This window comes from Ovis aries, chromosome 5 (genome assembly GCF_016772045.2).
Source record: "Ovis aries strain OAR_USU_Benz2616 breed Rambouillet chromosome 5, ARS-UI_Ramb_v3.0, whole genome shotgun sequence".
NCBI classification, from domain to species: Eukaryota; Metazoa; Chordata; class Mammalia; order Artiodactyla; family Bovidae; genus Ovis; species Ovis aries.
The window spans coordinates 688,070-706,643 of NC_056058.1; the positions used below are offsets into that span (position 1 = coordinate 688,070).

At 45.7% G+C, this 18,574-nt stretch overlaps 1 protein-coding gene across 1 annotated transcript in view; it reads left to right on the forward strand.

Annotated features, from left to right (window-relative positions):
* GFPT2 (glutamine-fructose-6-phosphate transaminase 2) overlaps positions 1-17,744 on the forward strand; it is a 44,528-nt gene extending 26,784 nt beyond the window's left edge. The window contains exons 10-19 of the mRNA XM_004008379.6: positions 3,988-4,151; positions 5,512-5,607; positions 5,687-5,784; positions 6,056-6,176; positions 8,803-8,960; positions 9,107-9,221; positions 12,309-12,436; positions 14,301-14,468; positions 15,515-15,676; positions 16,890-17,744. Of these exons, the coding sequence (XP_004008428.6) occupies positions 3,988-4,151; positions 5,512-5,607; positions 5,687-5,784; positions 6,056-6,176; positions 8,803-8,960; positions 9,107-9,221; positions 12,309-12,436; positions 14,301-14,468; positions 15,515-15,676; positions 16,890-16,934 (1,255 nt within the window). The 3' untranslated portion in view covers positions 16,935-17,744. The remainder of the gene's footprint in view (positions 1-3,987; positions 4,152-5,511; positions 5,608-5,686; positions 5,785-6,055; positions 6,177-8,802; positions 8,961-9,106; positions 9,222-12,308; positions 12,437-14,300; positions 14,469-15,514; positions 15,677-16,889) is intronic.
* Positions 17,745-18,574: the final 830 nt, after the last annotated feature.

The window sequence follows — 18,574 nt, forward strand, 5'->3', positions numbered from 1 at the left end:
GAAAAGACAGCAGCACTTTCCTGCTGGTTGAAATAGAAAACCATCATGTGCGCTTAGTCGCTCAGTCGTGTCTGACTCTTTGCAAGTCCATGGACTGTAGCCCGCCAGGCTTCCCTGTCCATGAGGATGCTCCAGGCAAGAACACTGGAGTGGGTCCCATGCCCTCCTCCAGGGGATCTTCCCAATCCAGGAATCGAACTGGGTCTCCTGCATTGCAGGCAGATTCTTTACCAGCTGAGCTACCAAGGAAACCCTAGAAAACCATCATAAACACCACCACCGCTACCTCCTGGATCCAAGTCTTTATTATGCCTTTTTTCCCCACCACCCTCTGGTAGGGCCTCGATGTGGAGCAAGGAAGACACCAGGTGAGGCCTCCTGGGAAGCATGAAGTAGCAGGATCTTGCAGCCCAGGCTGCCAGGCCTATTTCAGCCCACAGCCAGCATTGTACTTAATGCTGATTAGGGAAGGGCAGCGGCTCCCAGACGGTGTTTCTTAGTGCACCATTTCAATAAGAAGTTAATATTTCAATGGTTCTAAGATATATAGTTATTTTATAGATTTTAGTATCTACGAGTGAAAGTGAAAGTCGCTCAGTCGTGTCCAACTCTTTGCGACCCCATGGACTATCCCCGTGGAATTCTCCAGGCCAGAATACTGGGGTGGGTAGCCTTTCCCTTCTTCAGGGGATCTTCCCTACCCAGGAATCGAACCCAGGTCTCCCACATTGCAGGCAGATTCTTTACCAGCTGAGCCACAAGGAAAGCCCAGTATCTGTGAGTAGCATCTTACAATTATAATTTGCTATAGTTTTAATTTTTTAGAAGTACATGAAATAATCACAATCTTAAGATCAATATTACCTTATATTCAGTGAAGTATGGTAGATGTTTCTAAAAAAAAAAAAGCCGTAAGTATGTGAAAGATTAAGCAATTATTTATAGGCAATATGATTATATACTTTTATATGATTATATAAAATCCACCTGAAAGGCTGTCAGAAGTAATACTCATGGCTCTTCAGAGTATAAAGATGTGGAAATTTGACATTCCAGCAGTAGCCACTTTGCTGTCAGCTCAATGAGATGGGTAGTAGGGGACTACATCCAGCCTGTCCCCTACTCATGTCTCCATAAGTGACTGGTACGGCTGGCTCTCAGCAAACCTTTGTTGAACGAAAAAAAGTAATCTATTTACCATGGCTGAAAAAAAAGTTGTAATCCCTTAAAATAAATTTAAATAAAAATAATTCAGAACCTGTTTGGAGAAAACTGCGAAAGTTTGCTATGAGAAACAAGAGATCTGAATACAGGGAGAGATTCCACACTCCTTGGTAGGAAAGTCATGTCCGACTCTTTGCAACTCCATGGACTATAGAGTCCACGGAACTCTCCAGGCCAGAATACTGGAGTGGGTAGCTGTTCCCTTCTCCAGGAGATCTTCCAAACCCAGGGATTGAACCCAGCTCTCCCACATTGCAGGCGGATTCTTTAGCCTCTGAACCACCAGGAAAGCCCAAGAATATTCCTGACCCAGGAATTGAACTGGGGTCTCCTGCATTGCAAGCAGATTCTTTACCAGCTGAGCTACCAGGGCAGCCCTAAAATAAATTTAAATAAAAATAATTCAGAACCTGTTTGGAAAAGACTGCAAAAGCTTACCATGAGAAAGAAGAAGAGAACTGAATAAAGGGAGAGATTACCACATTCCTTGGTAGGAAGGCTTAATATTATTATGAAGACATTAATCAGTTTACAGTTAATTTAATAATTTAAAATTATTTTTAAAGAAATTGACTCTTTTTAAATTAATCTGTAAATTCAATGCTGTCTTTAAATCTTTGACATTCTTTTGTTTGTGTAAGTTTTTTGGAACTTAAAAAAGTGATTCTGCAGTGTGCTGTGTATAGATGAAAAAGTACATACTGGAAAACGGGAGTGGTGGTGACCCTCTCGTCTGTGAAGGCATGCCGGGTGCTCTCGTGACAACGGCGGCCAGCATGCACTGGGCACTGAGAGCTGGACACTGCCCGGAGGGCTTCGCCAAGGCTCTCGCGTGCAGGCGTCACAGCAGCCCGCTGGGGAGGGCACAGTGGTCACCTGCCGTCTTGAAGTTGAGGAGCCCAGGACGGGCTTAGAGGGCTCACGCCTGTGCTGTCCAAGGCCACAGGCTGGTGAGAGACAGGGAGGAGGACTCCACCTCAGGTCTAACCCCTGGGCCTGTAATCTTGATGACTCCCCATCCATTCTGTAAACTAAAACAATGACTATATTTAAACATGCAGGTTACATGCACACGTAAATCAAACGCACGTAGTAAGCCCTGTCTGAAGGAAAGTACAGTGTAAGCAGTATTTCTTTATTGGAGACTGAATCAGGCCAGTTTTTACTTCTTCCTCTTGTTGACTGTGTTTTCTGCTTTTTATTCAAAGAACATATATTGTTTAAAATACTATTTCTAGTGCAAGGGCTTTCCATCCTACTCTATCTTTCTTTGCTAGGATCTGGAGCTGCCTCTCTTAGAGCCATAAACTTGATTGTTTCCTCTTTTTAACTTTGCATCAGCAGTTTTAAGTGCTCATTTTTCTGCACAGGGTACATATTGGTGTAGCCCTTGGTGAAATGAGCATTTTTTCTGTCATGGTCCTTCAAGTACCACATTCATAGTGTTACGTGTTAGTCGTCCAGTCACGTCTAACTCTTTGCAACCCCATGGACTATCGCCTGCCAGGCTAGGCTGTCCCTGGAATTCTCCAGGCAGGAATACTGGAGTGGGTAGCCATTCCCTTCTCCAGGGGATCTTCCTGACCCAGGGATCTCCTGCATTTGCAGGCGAATTCTTTACTATCTGAACCACCAGGAAAGCCCACCTTCATGGCTTTTGCCATATCTGTGTACCACCTGTACTATTGATTACCTTTCTTTTTCATTTACCATCTCAAGGGAAAAATCATTATTACTTTCCACACAGCGAAAGTTAATTTAAAAATAAACACGATGACTGCACATTTCATTAATGGATAGATCTTATAGTTGCCTTAAGTCCCCCCCCACCTTTGCTTGCATGCATGTCTATGTGTGTATAAGAGAAGTCATTTGTCCGAATGAGTTTCCCACTAAATGGATTTTCTGGCGTGCCTCCTCCATGTTCTTCTGTATTTCCTGCAAACAGGAGTTTACAGGTATCTAGAAGCTTGATCATCAGGTTTGATTTTTTTTTTTTTTTTGGCAAGACTATTGAATAGGTAGTGTGTACTTCCATCAGGAGGCACTAAGTTTCGTTGTCTTTTTGTAGTACTGTTAAAATCCGTATCACCGGCCTCTTTCATCCATTATAAAGCAGCTCTCAGATTTTCATCTCTTTGTATCAGTGGCCACTGATAGACCTTGATTAGGGCTATTGAGAATTATAAGTTCATAGGTTGATTATTATAATTCTGTCATTCCTTCTTTATTAGCTGTATTTCCCTCCTATAAAGAGAAACTTGCCTTCTTCAAATGTGATTATTCTGAAAGACAGATCATTTGGGAAGGCAAGATAAATGTTCATCCTTTCCCTTTATGATTCAGAATAATGTGTTAGTTCTTGAACATTCTCCAAAGTTGACGTTGTTTGGATCCTGATTTGAAGAAAACAATTATAAAAGGACATCTATGAGATTATTGGGGAAATTTGAACATACTGGATATTTGATGACATGGAGGAATAACTATTACTCTTAGACGTGATAATGGTATTTGAGTAAGGTTACAAAATAATTCTTATCTTTTAGAGCTATAAGCCAAAAGGTTTACAGATGATTTGATGTCTGGGGCTGGCTTCAAAGTAATTCTGGGGGATGGAGGGGTGGGAGGTATGAATTAGTGTAAATACGGCATATCGTAAAGTGCTATTCAGTGCTACCCATACGGACCCACAGTTGAGACACAGTGAGTAACTGTCAAGGGTGGGCCCTGTCTCTGACACCCGCTTTTTCCTCGCTCCAGTGCTATCATAGAGCACACCAACCGGGTCATCTTCCTTGAGGATGATGACATTGCCGCAGTGGCTGATGGGAAACTCTCTATTCACCGCGTCAAGCGTTTGGCTAGTGATGACCCATCTCGAGCCATCCAGACCTTGCAGATGGAATTGCAGCAAATCATGAAAGGCAAGTGTCTTTTGAGAGTCCCTGTGCAGCAACCTCAGGGGCATGTATTATGTGGGGGAGACTCTGTCCAGGGTGGGCACCACAGCCTTCCTGCCTGCCCTAAGCACTGGGGTGGGGCTGCAGGTGGTCTGTGGTTCATGCAGCTCAGGGACTGTGGGGTGTCTGACCAAAGGGAACTTCTGATTGTGTCCAGGCACAAGGTCTTCCTGCTTGATCTGGCCCCAGTCCGTCAACTACCTCCCTTTAGAACTCTCTAGGATGCATTCCTACAGGCCTGCAGTAACAGGAGGCTGTGGACTACTCTCTCCTTGCCAGGGGAGCCCATCTTCCTGCACCCACACTGGTCTCCCTGCACACTCTTCTCCACAGGGCCACCAGGGTAAACTTTTAAGAGCGCCATTCATACCCTCTTACCCTGCTGCATAAAGCCCTCCGATGGCTTCCCACTGCTCACACTCCCAGCAACAGCCCACAACCACCCACACCCAGCCGGGCACCACCTCATGCACCCCTTTCTCACTGTGCCTCTGTCCACCCATCCTGCCCTCCTCACCGTTACTCAGACATGTCGAATGCTTGCTTACTTGCGGGGGCGTGGCACTCAGCTTCTCACAGGACTGGCTTCTGTGGATCATTTCCCCTGAAACGTCACTCCCTCAGAGAGCTCTTCCCTGATCTGTATCTGCAGCGGCCCCCACCTCTCCTCACTTGCTCTGTTTGCTTCATGTCACTCTTTCTACAAGTCCTCTGCCGAGGGCAGCATTCAAGGACACTGCAGTGCTGGACATCATGCATCTGTGGGTCACAGAGGAACTCCCAGCCTGTCTGCATACCTGTTGACAGGCATCAGACATAACACCTGTCAGGAGGTCTGGGGTAGTATCTGGTTTCATTCAGACCAGAGCCCTGGGAATATGTGGCTCAAAAGGTTTTTTTTGTTTTTTGTTTCAATACAGAAGTTAGGAGTGTATTTGGTTTTGAAAAGCGGCCTATTTCCTTGGACTTGCTTCATGGGCACTTTCCTAGGTAGAGGGGTAGTAGGAAGTAAACACTGTACTTTCTTGTGGCCTTGCTAAGAGGAGCATGGCCCAGGAAGGCCAGCCACGCATTTGTTGCTTACATCCCTCCCTCCCTCAAGCTGCAGGGTATGATATGCACACTGAAGTCAGTAATCATACCCGACGTGACTCGTCACCATGAGTCTCAAATGGGACAATACCTCTAGATACCCTTCGTAATCTGTAGTGGCCTTTATACGTGTCCCTGTGACTGCGTAACAACTTTTCTTCTTGATTAAAAGCTAAGCAGTGGTAGCGTAACAAAATTAAAGTTGACTCATTGTTGATGTTTGTTTGACCAGGCAACTTCAGTGCATTTATGCAAAAGGAGATATTTGAACAGCCAGAATCAGTTTTCAATACCATGAGAGGTCGAGTGAATTTTGAGACCAACACAGGTAATCCCTCATCCGAGCCCTAGGCCTACGTGTGGTCCCTGTGTCGTGTCAGCATTAATGCCCTGCGTGTGTCCTGCAGTGCTCCTGGGTGGCTTGAAAGACCACTTGAAGGAGATCAGACGATGCCGACGGCTCATTGTGATTGGCTGTGGGACCAGCTACCACGCCGCTGTGGCTGTAAGTGTGACAGGCTGAACCCTTGATAGTGCCTGGGAGGCAGTGTCAGCTAGGGCAAGATGAGTCTTAGATTCTGTCCTGTGTTTGGCCTTCCAAATTTGCTGCCATGAGCCAGTGTGAGAACTGGCGTAGAGCCCTTTCTCCTGCAGTTGAGCCTGTGAATGCCTGAGTTTCCCTGCCCACCTGTATGCAGCGGTATCTTAGAAGCTCAGCTGTTTTTGTCCCCACAGTGTCTGTAACTGACTTTAGTTCCCTTTTTTGTTGGCTTCAGACACGGCAAGTTTTGGAGGAACTGACCGAGCTCCCCGTGATGGTTGAACTTGCTAGTGATTTTCTGGACAGGAACACACCTGTGTTCAGGGATGACGTTTGCTTTTTCATAAGCCAGTCAGGTAAGGGTTGTAGGTTTTCCTTAGCTCACCTCAGGGCTCTGTCCTCTCGGTGAGGCACCGCACAGCTCCCCGCTTCCTCCGTCCAGTTAAGTTCTCTGCACACAGACTGTGTGCCACGTGCTCTGAGGCACAGTCCTTTAACCCTCAGAGCCATCAACTGCTGTCCCATTTTATGAGGAGGGCTATGCAGCGAAGTTTTTCCCTCTCCTGACATTCCAAGTCCAGGACTCAAGAGCCCCCTCACTGAGGTACTCATAAATGTGTGCTGGGTTTAAATTGGAGGGAAGGTTCATGCTACTGATTGATCATACCTTCAAGAACTGTTTGGGCACCAACAGTCCAGCAGTAGGAGGCATAGAGAGACTCTGTTCACATGTAGAGAGTCCAGACTACCCTCTCCCAGCTCAGGAAACCCTGCCTGGGTGCCTTTCTAACATTCTGGAGCGTTTGCTCCAGCTCAAGGCAGGACAGAGGGTCAGGGAGGTGATCCACAGCCGTGTGCTTGGAACTCATATGCATGAGCTCTGGGAGAATTCTTATAACACTTAACTATGCAGAATTCCAAACCTTTATAGAAGAGAGACTCACATGAGGAAGCGCCTAGGCTAAGCAGTTATGTTATGAAATAGCTTACCCATTTTGTATTATCATAGCCACTTTAACCCCTCCCTTTCATTGAGTTATTTAAAAGTCAATATCAAACGTGTTATTTTATCCATAAATATTTCAAAATGTATCTATAAATGATAAAAGAAAAAATATAACACCACTGTCATTATCACAACTGCAGCGTTAACAGAATGCCCTAATATCTTTTTATGCTATTTTCAGCATGAATTTTTAAGAGCATTTCCATTTCAGTGACAAGCTAAGGAAAACTAACACTGACACACCCACTATCTAGCTGACCACCTCGTTCTCAGGTGCTGCCCTCTAACTTCAGTTGCCACTTACCTTTGGGTTTATAATTCTGTCAGAACCTAAAAATGTTTTGTGAATTGGTGGGAGCCACAAACCAAAGAATGGAGGTGCATTTAATGTGGAAATAATGCAGTGGTACCTTATGAGTGACTTCATAGAAGGAGTTCAAAGTTTCATTTGTTTAGCTCTTTACATCAAAACTTTTTGAACTATCAAAAATGGGGGTACTGGTGAATATAGATCTGTCCCCAGCTCCCAGCCCTGGCCCCCACTGGTGCTGAGAAAGGGCCATGTGGCCCATTGTGCTAGATGGAAGTCGGAGTGGAAACAGGAGAGGAGAAGTGGGCCACAGCTGCACCAGCCAGCACTGGAACAAAGCTAGGGCAGCAGGGCCAAGAGCGGCGGCTGTGTGGACACTGAATGTTTGATTTTATCTTATGCATCATGTCTGATTTCACTTGAGTTCTTTAGGACTTACCAACAGGGACTTCTTGCTGGTTTATTCATGAACCTATTTAAATTTGTTTTTTCAATAAAAATAATTTGAGTCCACACTTGAAGGCTACAAGAAATGTTTTCCTTTAAAACAAGATCTGTTTGAGAAGCACCATTTAGGAGCATTCTTGCTTTTTAAATATTAAATTTCAGCCCACTCTGAATGAGGTCATTTAGAGTCCAAAAAAGAATACTGGGAGCCAGACCCGAGCCAGGCCTACTCCATCACCCACAGCTAATTGGCCTTGAGCAAGTCAGGCATTGATTTCCTCCGTCTCTGAACACCTCATCCTAAAGGGGAATGGAGGTGATGCCTCCCCACTGGGGAGGAGTTGTCATGAGAATTCAGTGAGACAGTGGATGAGAAACTACTTGTCACATAAATAGTAGCGAAATCTTGAATCTGAGAATCCACCAGGGCACAAGGCCAGACAGAGTGGGTTAAATAGGAAATGGGAAGTGAGATAAACCACTCTGTCTTACGATTCAAGAAAAATTAGAGAAGACCAGGGACGAGAGAGTCTTAAGCCATTTTTAGAAAAACTTGTTTCACATATTTTCATGAAAACCTCAATTATGGAATTTAAATGTTCTGTTTAACATTGAATCACACACAAACTTTTAATAAATTCCTTCCAAATTAGTTCCACTTACGAATCAGCTTTCGTCTTCAATTACAGCAATGATCACAGTGAAGCACATTAACTGCATTACTAAACACCCAGGTGTTCAAGTTTTTCCTATATGCCTCTGCGGTTGCGGTCCCCATATGAAGGCCCCAGCCAGTTGAATAATTTACCTATTTTCATGAGAAAGGTTTTAACATTCCTAGAACATGCACTTCACACGAAACAGTGAAAGGAGAAGTGATAAATTCATTTCAAACTTTGAATCCGAATCCCCATGAATGTTTTATTTTCCTATTTACTTTTAAGACTAAAGAATTCTCCTTTTTTCGAGATCTAAGTGCTAACTGTGTCTCTGGCATTAGCAAACCTTAAATAAAGAACATCTTACATAAAAAAAAAGAGAGAGAGAGAGAATCAACTCGAAAAAAATTGTTGAGCACACATTTTCCTTTCTAAGCACACACAAACTGTGTCTGGGCACCAGTTTCTGCCTAAGAGCCAGAAGTAAACGAGTCAGGGGTGGAGGTTAAGGCTGGCAGGGCCGCACAGCTATGAACTGAAAAGAAGGACCTGTGTGGCAGGGGAGACTGCAGACACCCTCCTGGCACTTCGCTACTGCAAGGATCGCCGAGCTCTGACCGTGGGCGTCACCAACACCGTGGGCAGCTCCATCTCCCGCGAGACGGACTGCGGTGTCCACATCAACGCAGGGCCGGAGATCGGTGTGGCCAGCACCAAGGTAGGAGCCACGTGGGCACCCGCAGGAGGGCCTCCGCTGGGCGGGTGGTCCCCTCCCTGGAGGGGAGCCCCGGGCTCTGTCTCGTCTTGAGTGGTCACCACATGCGCATGGCCCCAGTTCCTCTAGCACCACTGTTCTGTCCTCAGGCTTACACCAGTCAGTTCATCTCCTTGGTGATGTTTGGTTTGATGATGTCTGAAGACCGCATTTCACTGCAAAACAGAAGGCGAGAGATCATCCATGGCCTGAAATCTCTACCCGGTATGTTCCAGAGCTCACCTGCTCATTGTCAAATCCTGTAGACTGTTCCTGGCTGCTCCTTTGCCTGACTCTCTCGATAAATGATACTGTTAATCATCCCCTTCTCCTCAAAACTTTTCCTTACTGCTAAACTCCTGTAGCAGCCCCCCACTGGGCCAAGATTCCAGTCCACACTTGTCCTCAGGCCGTGGAGCCCTGCACGCTGGGCCCCTGTGCCTCTGACCCTTCCCAGCTCCCTTCCCCTCCCGGGCCTCCCTCACCGACTTTCTGACCTTCAGCAATGCCGAGCGCTTTTCACCGGAAGACATTTGTCCTGGCTCTTTCTTCTACCAAAACCCTCTTCCTCCAGCTCTTCATATGACAAACAGCTCCCATCACCCAAGTCTTAGTTCAGAAATCACCTCCTGAGACCCTCCTTGGCAACCCTAACAGGGGCCTTAATCCTTGCTTGCTGCTGCTGCTGCTTTGTCAGTCAGTCGTGTAAAACTCTGTGCAACCCCGTGGACTGTATCTTATCAGGCTCCTCGGTGCATGGACTTCTTCAGGCAAGAGTACTGGAGTGGGTTGCCATGCCCTTCTCCAGGGGATTTTCTGAACCCAGCGATCGAACCAGGTCTCCTGCATTGCAGGCAGATTCTTTACCACTGAGCCACCAGGGAAGCCCAGTCCCCTGCTTAGCTCTCTGTAATACAGGAGCCCATTTCTTTTCTTTATATCACATGCCATGATTTGAAATTACCTGTTCTCCTGTGTATTGACCTGTCTTCCCCAGCCACGCCAACTTAGCAAGCACCAACCCTGTCTGTCAGAGTCACTGCTGGTTTCCAGGTGTCCAGCCAGGGCAGACAATCAGTAGTTGCTCAGGAAACACACAAGGAGTGAATGGCCCCAAGGTTCTTCTGGGTGGAGCCATTCCCAGTCTTACCAGACTTTCTTCTGGAACAAAGGGCAAAGAGAAGGCAGTGAGGGAAAACCACTGTGTAACCATGCTAGGTCTCAGGGTCTGAATCGGACCAAGACAGCATGCTAAAAATTTTCTTTTATTAACAAGAAATAAAAAATTTTCTTTTATCAAATTTTTATTAAAATTTTCTTTTATTAACAAGAAAAGCATTTTAACTTTAAGCCAGGTAACAATCCTGCAAGAACAGGACTCTCTTCTGGTAAGTGGGCATTTATCAAGATGTGACCCAAAGATCTTGGGGGGCATAGAAGACCCTGTCAGTGAAAACTATTTTTGTAGTAATGCGGTTTTTATGACAAAGAGGATGCTTTGCCTTCCTCACTGTGTGGACATCTGCAGGGGCGCTGGTGGCTGCCACTGGCACTCAGCAGTCTTCAGGGCCGAGGCAGCACAATGTTCTCATGACCAAAATGCAACAACTCCACTTAGGGGTGTCTTTGATTATGTGGCAAAATGCATTAATTTACTAAATTGTAACGCTTTTTAACAGTCTGTGTGACACGTGGGAGGTATGCAGCAAGTGCATCTGCTGCGCCCTGAGGTCTGATGGTTGTTCCAGAGAAAAGCACCCTGTGGTTGATTGAGTAGCAAGCTAGCTTGGTACTTGGCAGACATTTTCTCAAAAGTGAACCGAGTTAGCCCCAAACTTCGAGAAAAGCTGATGATAGTATCCATTGCCAATGATAACCTTTGAGCTTTCAACCAAAACAGGATCTGGAAAACTTGTAGCTGTCAGCTCTAGTGTGATGACCTCCCAATACTCAAAAACATCTCTGATAAGCTCACAGTGATTTTAACAAGTCTAATTTTTTTTAAAAAATATTTTATAATGAATGTGTCCATTTTTGGAAGATTTGAATAACCCAATGAACCACTATTTTGCAAATGGCCAATGCAGTGTTACAAAATTATGCACATGTAAAAAAATCCATTTACGTAAGTACGCAACAGACTAATACATTTTAAGTTGACAAAGTAGGAAATTTTGATTGATATGATCTCCCTTTTAAGAAATTGTCACTTCTTAAGTTTGGTGTAATATCAAAGACATTCACAATTATTTGAAAAAGTTATTTAAATACTCTTTTTTTCTCCAGCTACAAATCTGTGAGGCCAGATTTTCTTCAACCAAAAAACATATTGCAATGGATTGAATGAGGAAACAGATAAGAGAATCTGTCTTCTATGAAAAAGTCAGGCATTAAGAATTTGCAGAAATGTGAAGCAGCGCCACTCCTCACTGTTTTTTTTTTTTAATTTCATGCTTAAATCATTATTTTAAATGAGTGAATAACTAATTTCCTCAGTTTCTAATCTGGTAAATATTGATAGATAAAACCCACAAAAATAAAAGCTCTTAGAAATTCCCAATAAATTTTAAGATTATAAAGGAATCCTGAGACCAAAGAGTTTGAGAAGTGCTGGTCCATCTCACACAGGCTTTTTTTTCCAGACATAGCACACGACCAGATGAGGGGTATTAATCTGGAGTGTCAGGTCTGGCTGGCCAGCTGGAGGTTTAGCCTCACTGATCCTCTGCTGCCTTGCCTGTAAAATGGAGCTAGAAATAACACTTCCTGCTTACCTCCTGTTGGAGAAGGCAATGGCACCCCACTCCAGTACTCTTGCCTGGAAAATCCCATGGACGGAGGAGCCTGGTGGGCTGCAGTCCATGGGGTCGCTAAGAGTCAGACACGACTGAGCGACTTCACTTTCACTTTTCACTTTCATGCATTGGAGAAGGAAATGGCAACCTACTCCAGTGTTCTTGCCTGGAGAATCCCAGGGACGGGAGAGCCCAGTGGGCTGCCGTCTATGGGGTCACACAGCGTCAGACACGACTGAAGCGACTTAGCAGCAGCAGCAGCAGCAGCAGCTTACCTCCTGTGTTCAGGAAAATAGGAGCACGAATACAAACCACTGTCTCAATAAAATCCTAGCCGATTACACAAGCTGTTTCCCATGATCTGCATTTAAAATTCTTTTAAACTAATGGAAGGGAGACAAGTGTGTAAACGATGTGAGTTCGGAAGGCTTGTCTCATACACCGTGACTTTTCTTTGTGAATCTTGCTTTATACTTGGTGTGACTGGCTCTCCCCCTCTGCTGTGTGCCTGACTTAGAGCTGATCAAGGAGGTGCTGTCCCTGGATGAGAAGATCCATGACCTGGCCCTGGAGCTCTACACACAGAGGTCGCTTCTGGTCATGGGGCGAGGCTACAACTATGCCACTTGCCTGGAAGGAGCCCTGGTGAGCACCCTCTGCCCAACCCCCTCCTCCACCGGCCCCTGAGTGAGGGGGAGACACCCCAGGAAACCCACAGGAAGGAGGGCAGGGCATTGGGCTGGGGAGGGGAGGGTGTCGCTCTCTGACCCAGTGTTCTAGCCCTGCTGAAGTGGAGATGCAGGCGCCCAGTCTCCTGCAGAGAGAGCCCTGGGTGTTCGCCTGCACCAGGCGCTATCTGGGATAGCCCATTCAGGAGCATCTTCTGAGAGACTGGCAGTTATTGTTCACGTTTGACCCAGGAGGAAATTGAGCCTCCAAAACATTCACCTTGCTCAAGATTACATAGTAGAAGTAATCAACCTAAAATTCAAACTCAGTTAAAAAAATTTTTTTTTGCTTTTTTCTATTACCACAAGAAGTCTGTGTGGGAGGATTTGGGCACACCAGAACTGCAGGGTAAAGTCTCTACACATTTCCCCTGTTACTCCTCAGTCTTCTGAGGTGAGGTGAGATCCTGCAGAAGATAAGCATAGAAAGCCCTGCGTTTTTTATATCAATGTCTAGCTCTTTTACCCACTGCAGCAATAAAGATGTGGCTTGAGAGAAAGCTGATGGAGTAGGGACAAGATACCAGGATCACAGGGCTACTAAGAGGGCAGAAAGAGATGTACAGAGACCCGAGCCTAGAGCTTGCCTTACTCACTATCCACTTGCTGTTTACGAATCAGATGGTCAAGCAAGGTAAATGGGAGACAGTGTCAGCAGTGCGGCAGCATCTATAACTCAGCTAGACTCCCATCCTCTGCCTGTGCAAGCAACTGCCTATACCCCCCACCACCCCCATTTGGAAGAATGATGCCACCAGTGGGAAACAGAGTATTACAGGAGGCAGGGCATTGGGGTGAGGTGCAAGCCATGAGTTGCCAGACTGCAGGAAGCTTCAGCTCCCACATCCTTCCAGTGCAGACTCTGGCACCCGTGAGGGGCCACGCACACAGCTTCTCTGGAGCAGTAGACTCAATGCTCGGGTGGGGCACCCATTTGGTACCCCACAGCCGTGCCTCTGCTGTCTAGTGTGGGGTGCTCAGCTGCGGCTCCTGAGTGTGCTGGTGAAAGATGCATATTCAACTATGTCTCCAAGTTAGTCCTGGAGGGAAGAGAGAAGCTTTTATACTGCTGCTGGCACAAGCCGTGGCCCCTCTGTGGTCGCTTGGGTATAGTACTTCCGCTGTCTACAGCATCCAGAGTGGAGCCGCACTTCTGACAATGTTTCCCTGACCCAAGCAGTTCTAGGGGAGTTTAGAAATATTTTCTTCAAAACTCTTACTAGTTTAATGACATGGGTTTAATGGTAACTGGAAAAAAAAAATGGATCTCTCTAAACAGGGGGAAAACTCCATTAACACCCCAGTGTGTGTCCTTTTGCTTGATAGTTAAGTTGGGGCAACACTTAGAAGTTATTAATCATCCAGAATTGAGGGATCAGTTAATCAGATAATTAAATGAAGGTGTAGAATACAATGCCATCATTACAAACTATGACTGTTAGGGAAACCATGAGGCTGGCTCAGAAGGGATGGGGACAAGCTAGATTGATACTGACTTGCCCATCACAGTGGGGGCAGGGTGGCTGTGCCCCAGAGCTCGACTGAGGACACAAGCTGTGTGCTGGGCTTTGTGCGTGTGCTAGACAGCAGGTAACCCTCTTCGCTGGGCTTGGCCTCCCTGGCTACCCTAAGTGCCACTGGCCACTCCAGTGTGTCCATCTGCCTTGCGGGCCTCAGCTCCCTGCTCCCTGGATCACCCTTTCCCTGGCTTCCCTCTCTCCCCACTGGATGATCTGCTCCCATTAGCAGCATGACACTGATTCCGCCTCACGTTTCCCCAGAAAATTAAAGAGATAACCTACATGCACTCGGAAGGCATCCTGGCTGGAGAGTTGAAGCACGGCCCCCTGGCGCTGATTGACAAGCAGATGCCCGTCATCATGGTCATCATGAAGGACCCTTGCTTCGCCAAATGCCAGAACGCCCTGCAGCAGGTCACAGCCCGCCAGGTGAGGGCCCTCCGGCCGGCGGGCCGCTTCTCTCCTGTTCTCTTCCGCTCATGCCCACCTCACCCACTGTTGGCCAGCACCAGCAATGCGTGTTCGTTCCTGCTGGTGAGCGGGTGTGAGCACATACTTCTGGGGTCCCTCGTGCGTGGTGCACATTCAGAAAGGGACTGGCCAGCCTACAGCCATGCCCACAGAAGCTCCTAGGTGAGGCCCAGTGATCCAGGTGACCCGGAGGGGTCCTGGCCCTGAGACATGAGATCAAAGGAGGTCTGTTGGAGATCCCCGGGGGAAGTTCTGGTATTGGCCACCCAGAGTTAGATTTCACAGGTGAAGTGCTGTGTCCTCCACAAGACCACCCTCACGTCAGCCACCAACTGCAGTCTTTCGGCTTCCCAGCCCACCCGCATTTCTGACCAACTGGATCCAAATTCAGGAGTTTCCATTACTGAAACCGCCCCCCACCCCCAGTTTCAGTAATCCGCTAGAACTTGGAAAACGCAGGCTGCTTCCTCTGCCCTGAACAGTCTTCCCACCTTTCTTCAAGCAGTTGGCCTCTCATCATTCAGGTCTAAATACAAACGCCTCCTTTTCAGAGAACTTCTCGAAACTTCCCACTGTCTCCCGATCATGTAACGGGGTTTTACTGCCTTGGTGACATTTATCTGAAATTCACTGCTAATTATTGGTTTGCTCATTGACATTTTTGTTTTCCTACCACTTGACTATGAGCCCCTAGAGTAAGGGGTAAGAACTCCTGCTCTTTGCAAGGCACACTGAAGCCACTCAATAAACGGGTGCTGAATTAATGCAGCAGGAGGGTGCCCCACCACCGCAACGACAGAAGCATAGGAACCTTTTTAACAAAAGCCTCCAAACTCTTTGACCTATACACAAATCAGATACATCACCTGACCTATAACTGCAGCAAATACAAAAGATCACAATATTATTATTGCAATATGTTGCTCTTAGAAACTCTGCTGTGTGTGACGGATTGCTCCTTTCAGAGATGACCGGCATCTTGTGATCACATTTCTCTGTCTTAGGGTCGCCCGATTATACTGTGCTCCAAGGACGACACTGAAAGCTCCAAGTTTGCATATAAGACGATCGAGCTGCCCCACACAGTAGACTGCCTGCAGGGCATCCTGAGTGTGATTCCGCTGCAGCTCCTCTCCTTCCACCTGGCTGTACTCCGAGGATATGACGTAGGTCTAAAAATTGCACCTCAGCCAGCAAAGGGGAGAGACATAATCCCAGAGTTCCATTTGGTTCTTAAATACTTATTGGGTATAAATAATCATAAGGGAAATATTTTCATTTAAAATAATTTTTTAAAGTAACTTATACCCCCTGAAAACGACAGGAACTGCAAGATGTGTAAAGACCATATTAAACCATAAGAGGCAATTTGATGAGCAAATTTAATATTTTAGTTTGGTCTTTTCCTTGTGCCTGTAAATTTTTTAAGATTTTTTGAGATAATATCAAGGATGAAATTTCACAACTTTCTGTTTAATACGTTACAAGTGTATACAATACATTACAAGTTCTCAGATCTTGAACTTGTAAGCAGCATTTGATCGTTGCACAATATTCTACCACAGTCTTACAGATTTTAACAATGACTTAACCAGTCTTCTGTTGTTTAAACGGTTTCTAATCTTTTGGAATATCTGCATAAATAACAATTGCAGTGAACTATCTTTGTGCATCTATATATCTTCCTCCCATATTAGAAGGTTTATCCTCAGTCTAGCAAATCATTCAACATTTTGGGATTCCTATTTCAATTTCTGTTCCAGAAAAGAACAAATTTATGATCTCACCAGAAAGTGTGTGTGCAGATAGAAGTTTTATTGCAATTTTATTTTGAGGAGCTTTAAAAAATACATATCAACACCGAAAACAATATAACAAACATCTGACGGTACATCCATCATCCATCATTGACAATCCCTAACATTTTATTATATTTGTTTCTTCTCTTCTTTAATGCTATTGTAAACAAAATAAGACCCTGTAGCTAAAGCTGAAGCCCACTTTATCAACCATCCTCAGTCACATTTCCTTCCCAAGCCCCACCTTTAACCAATATTTTAGTGTGTCTACTTCCAAGAAAAGTGAATTTTTAACAGTACAAGTTGAGCTAGCTGTTTTTAATAGCATGAATCATATCCTTTTAATAGTGTTAACACTGCATGACACATATCAGGTGCCCCATTAACATTTACTGAATAAACATAATTGTTTCTAGAATAAGAAATCCCTTCCAAGATGCAGGTCTCCAGGAGCTAGCTCATGGTTGGAGGTGCCCAGGAATATTCATCTTCCTATTGTAAAGAACTCTGAGAGCTGGCTTTACAGCACAGTGTGTGGCTGAGACCCGTGGGTCTGAGCAGCTACCTTCTGTCGTTTTAGGTTGACTTCCCCAGAAATCTGGCCAAGTCTGTAACCGTGGAATGAGAACCAAGAGGAGACCACTACCACCATCAAGACCTGTCCCAGTGAAACCAAGTGGGAAGAAAAGCTGGCGTTCGGCGTGTTCTCAGTAGATCCCGATAGAGCTTGACAGCTTTGATGTGCCTTGTACCCAAGTGCTTTGCTTACAGCAGGTAGTGTTTTCTCTGTGTCCTGAAGCCGCCAGAGGAGAAGGGAACCATTGTTTACACATGGGGATCTGAGCAGACTCTTCCAATACCGTGCAATAGAAATACAGCTCTCTTCAGAGTAACTGTGAACCTTTTTTAACCAACACTAGTTAAAGACAAAGTATTTATAATGACAGTTGTATAGCTTTTAAGTTATTTTTCTAGTATGTGGCTTTCTGTAGCCAACGGTGCCCTCAGGCTACCCAGTGCGCCCAGTCCCCTGGCAGGGAATGTACATCTCAGATTTGAGTGCCAGGCATTGCCCCTCTGGACTCCTTTCTCCTTTCCCATCCTGTCTTGACTGCTACTGAGTCCTGTCCTCTGACCTCGGGGAAGCCCCCTCCCACCATCTTCCTAGGCCTCCGTAGGTTCTATCAGATCTCAGTTCCTTTCAACAGTGTCTTCTCATCTTAATCTCTCCAACTCTCCAACTTCTCTTTCATCTCATCATGGTTCTTCTTAAGCCCAGGCAGCATTTTGGTCCCTGCTCCTGCCCATAGTGAAAACAGCCTGAAAAATACCATGCCACAGAATAGTTTCAAGTGGGCTACCTTGCCTTCTATTTAAAAGCATGCACAATCAAAGTACTATGCAATTTTTAAGACAGTAAATAACAGTAAAATTGTGTGTGTGTGTGTGTGATTTTTGTTAATCTTGTTCTTTTTGTGTACATATTTTTTGAGGGCTCCTCAAAACAAACTGAGCAGTAGCTCATGGGGGCAGCCCTGTTTCTTGGTAGCCACTGGCATTGTCCCCATACCCATGATCTGTGTTCTTCTAGAAGGAAAATGAGGACTGTGTTAAGAGTGGAACAAAATGCAGGAGGTTTGGAACTCTGGAATGAGAAGCCACTCAACCGATGTTGGAGGAGGTTGGGCCATGAGATGCTGCTTGAGATGGCTGCCCAGAGCCTACACACAGCACACAGAGGTGAAACTCAGATTTGTACTTTTTTCCCCAATGATCCTATAAAGTCACCAATTTTATTAATAGAATCAGGCAGGAAGATAGAAAGCCAGAGGGCCAGTTCTGGAGTTGGAATTTGGCTCCCTATGAAAGCGCTATCCCAGACAGTGCGAATGGTGTCTTCACGGCAACTGACTGACATGTGGGGCTCTAGAGTACCAGCAGACCTTAGTGCTGGATTACCTGTGGGCTATCCAGTGACTTTTCCTTCCCCTTCTAGGCTCTCCCCTGAATAACGGGGGTTGGAAACCTGGGAACTACATTTCAAGCTGAATTCTACCAGTGAGAAGCACTCCTGGGAGATTTGAAAGTTTAGAAATTGTATTATTCATTGAGAAATTCGTATCACTTATTTCTGCTCTGACAGAAGTAGATGGGGGGTCCTGTTGTGACCCTTAGCACCAATACACCCACTGTGGCGGTGCTCCCTAAAGCTCACCCATCACGCAGTGCTCCATGCTGTGCTGGCCACCAACAGAGGCTCCTGGG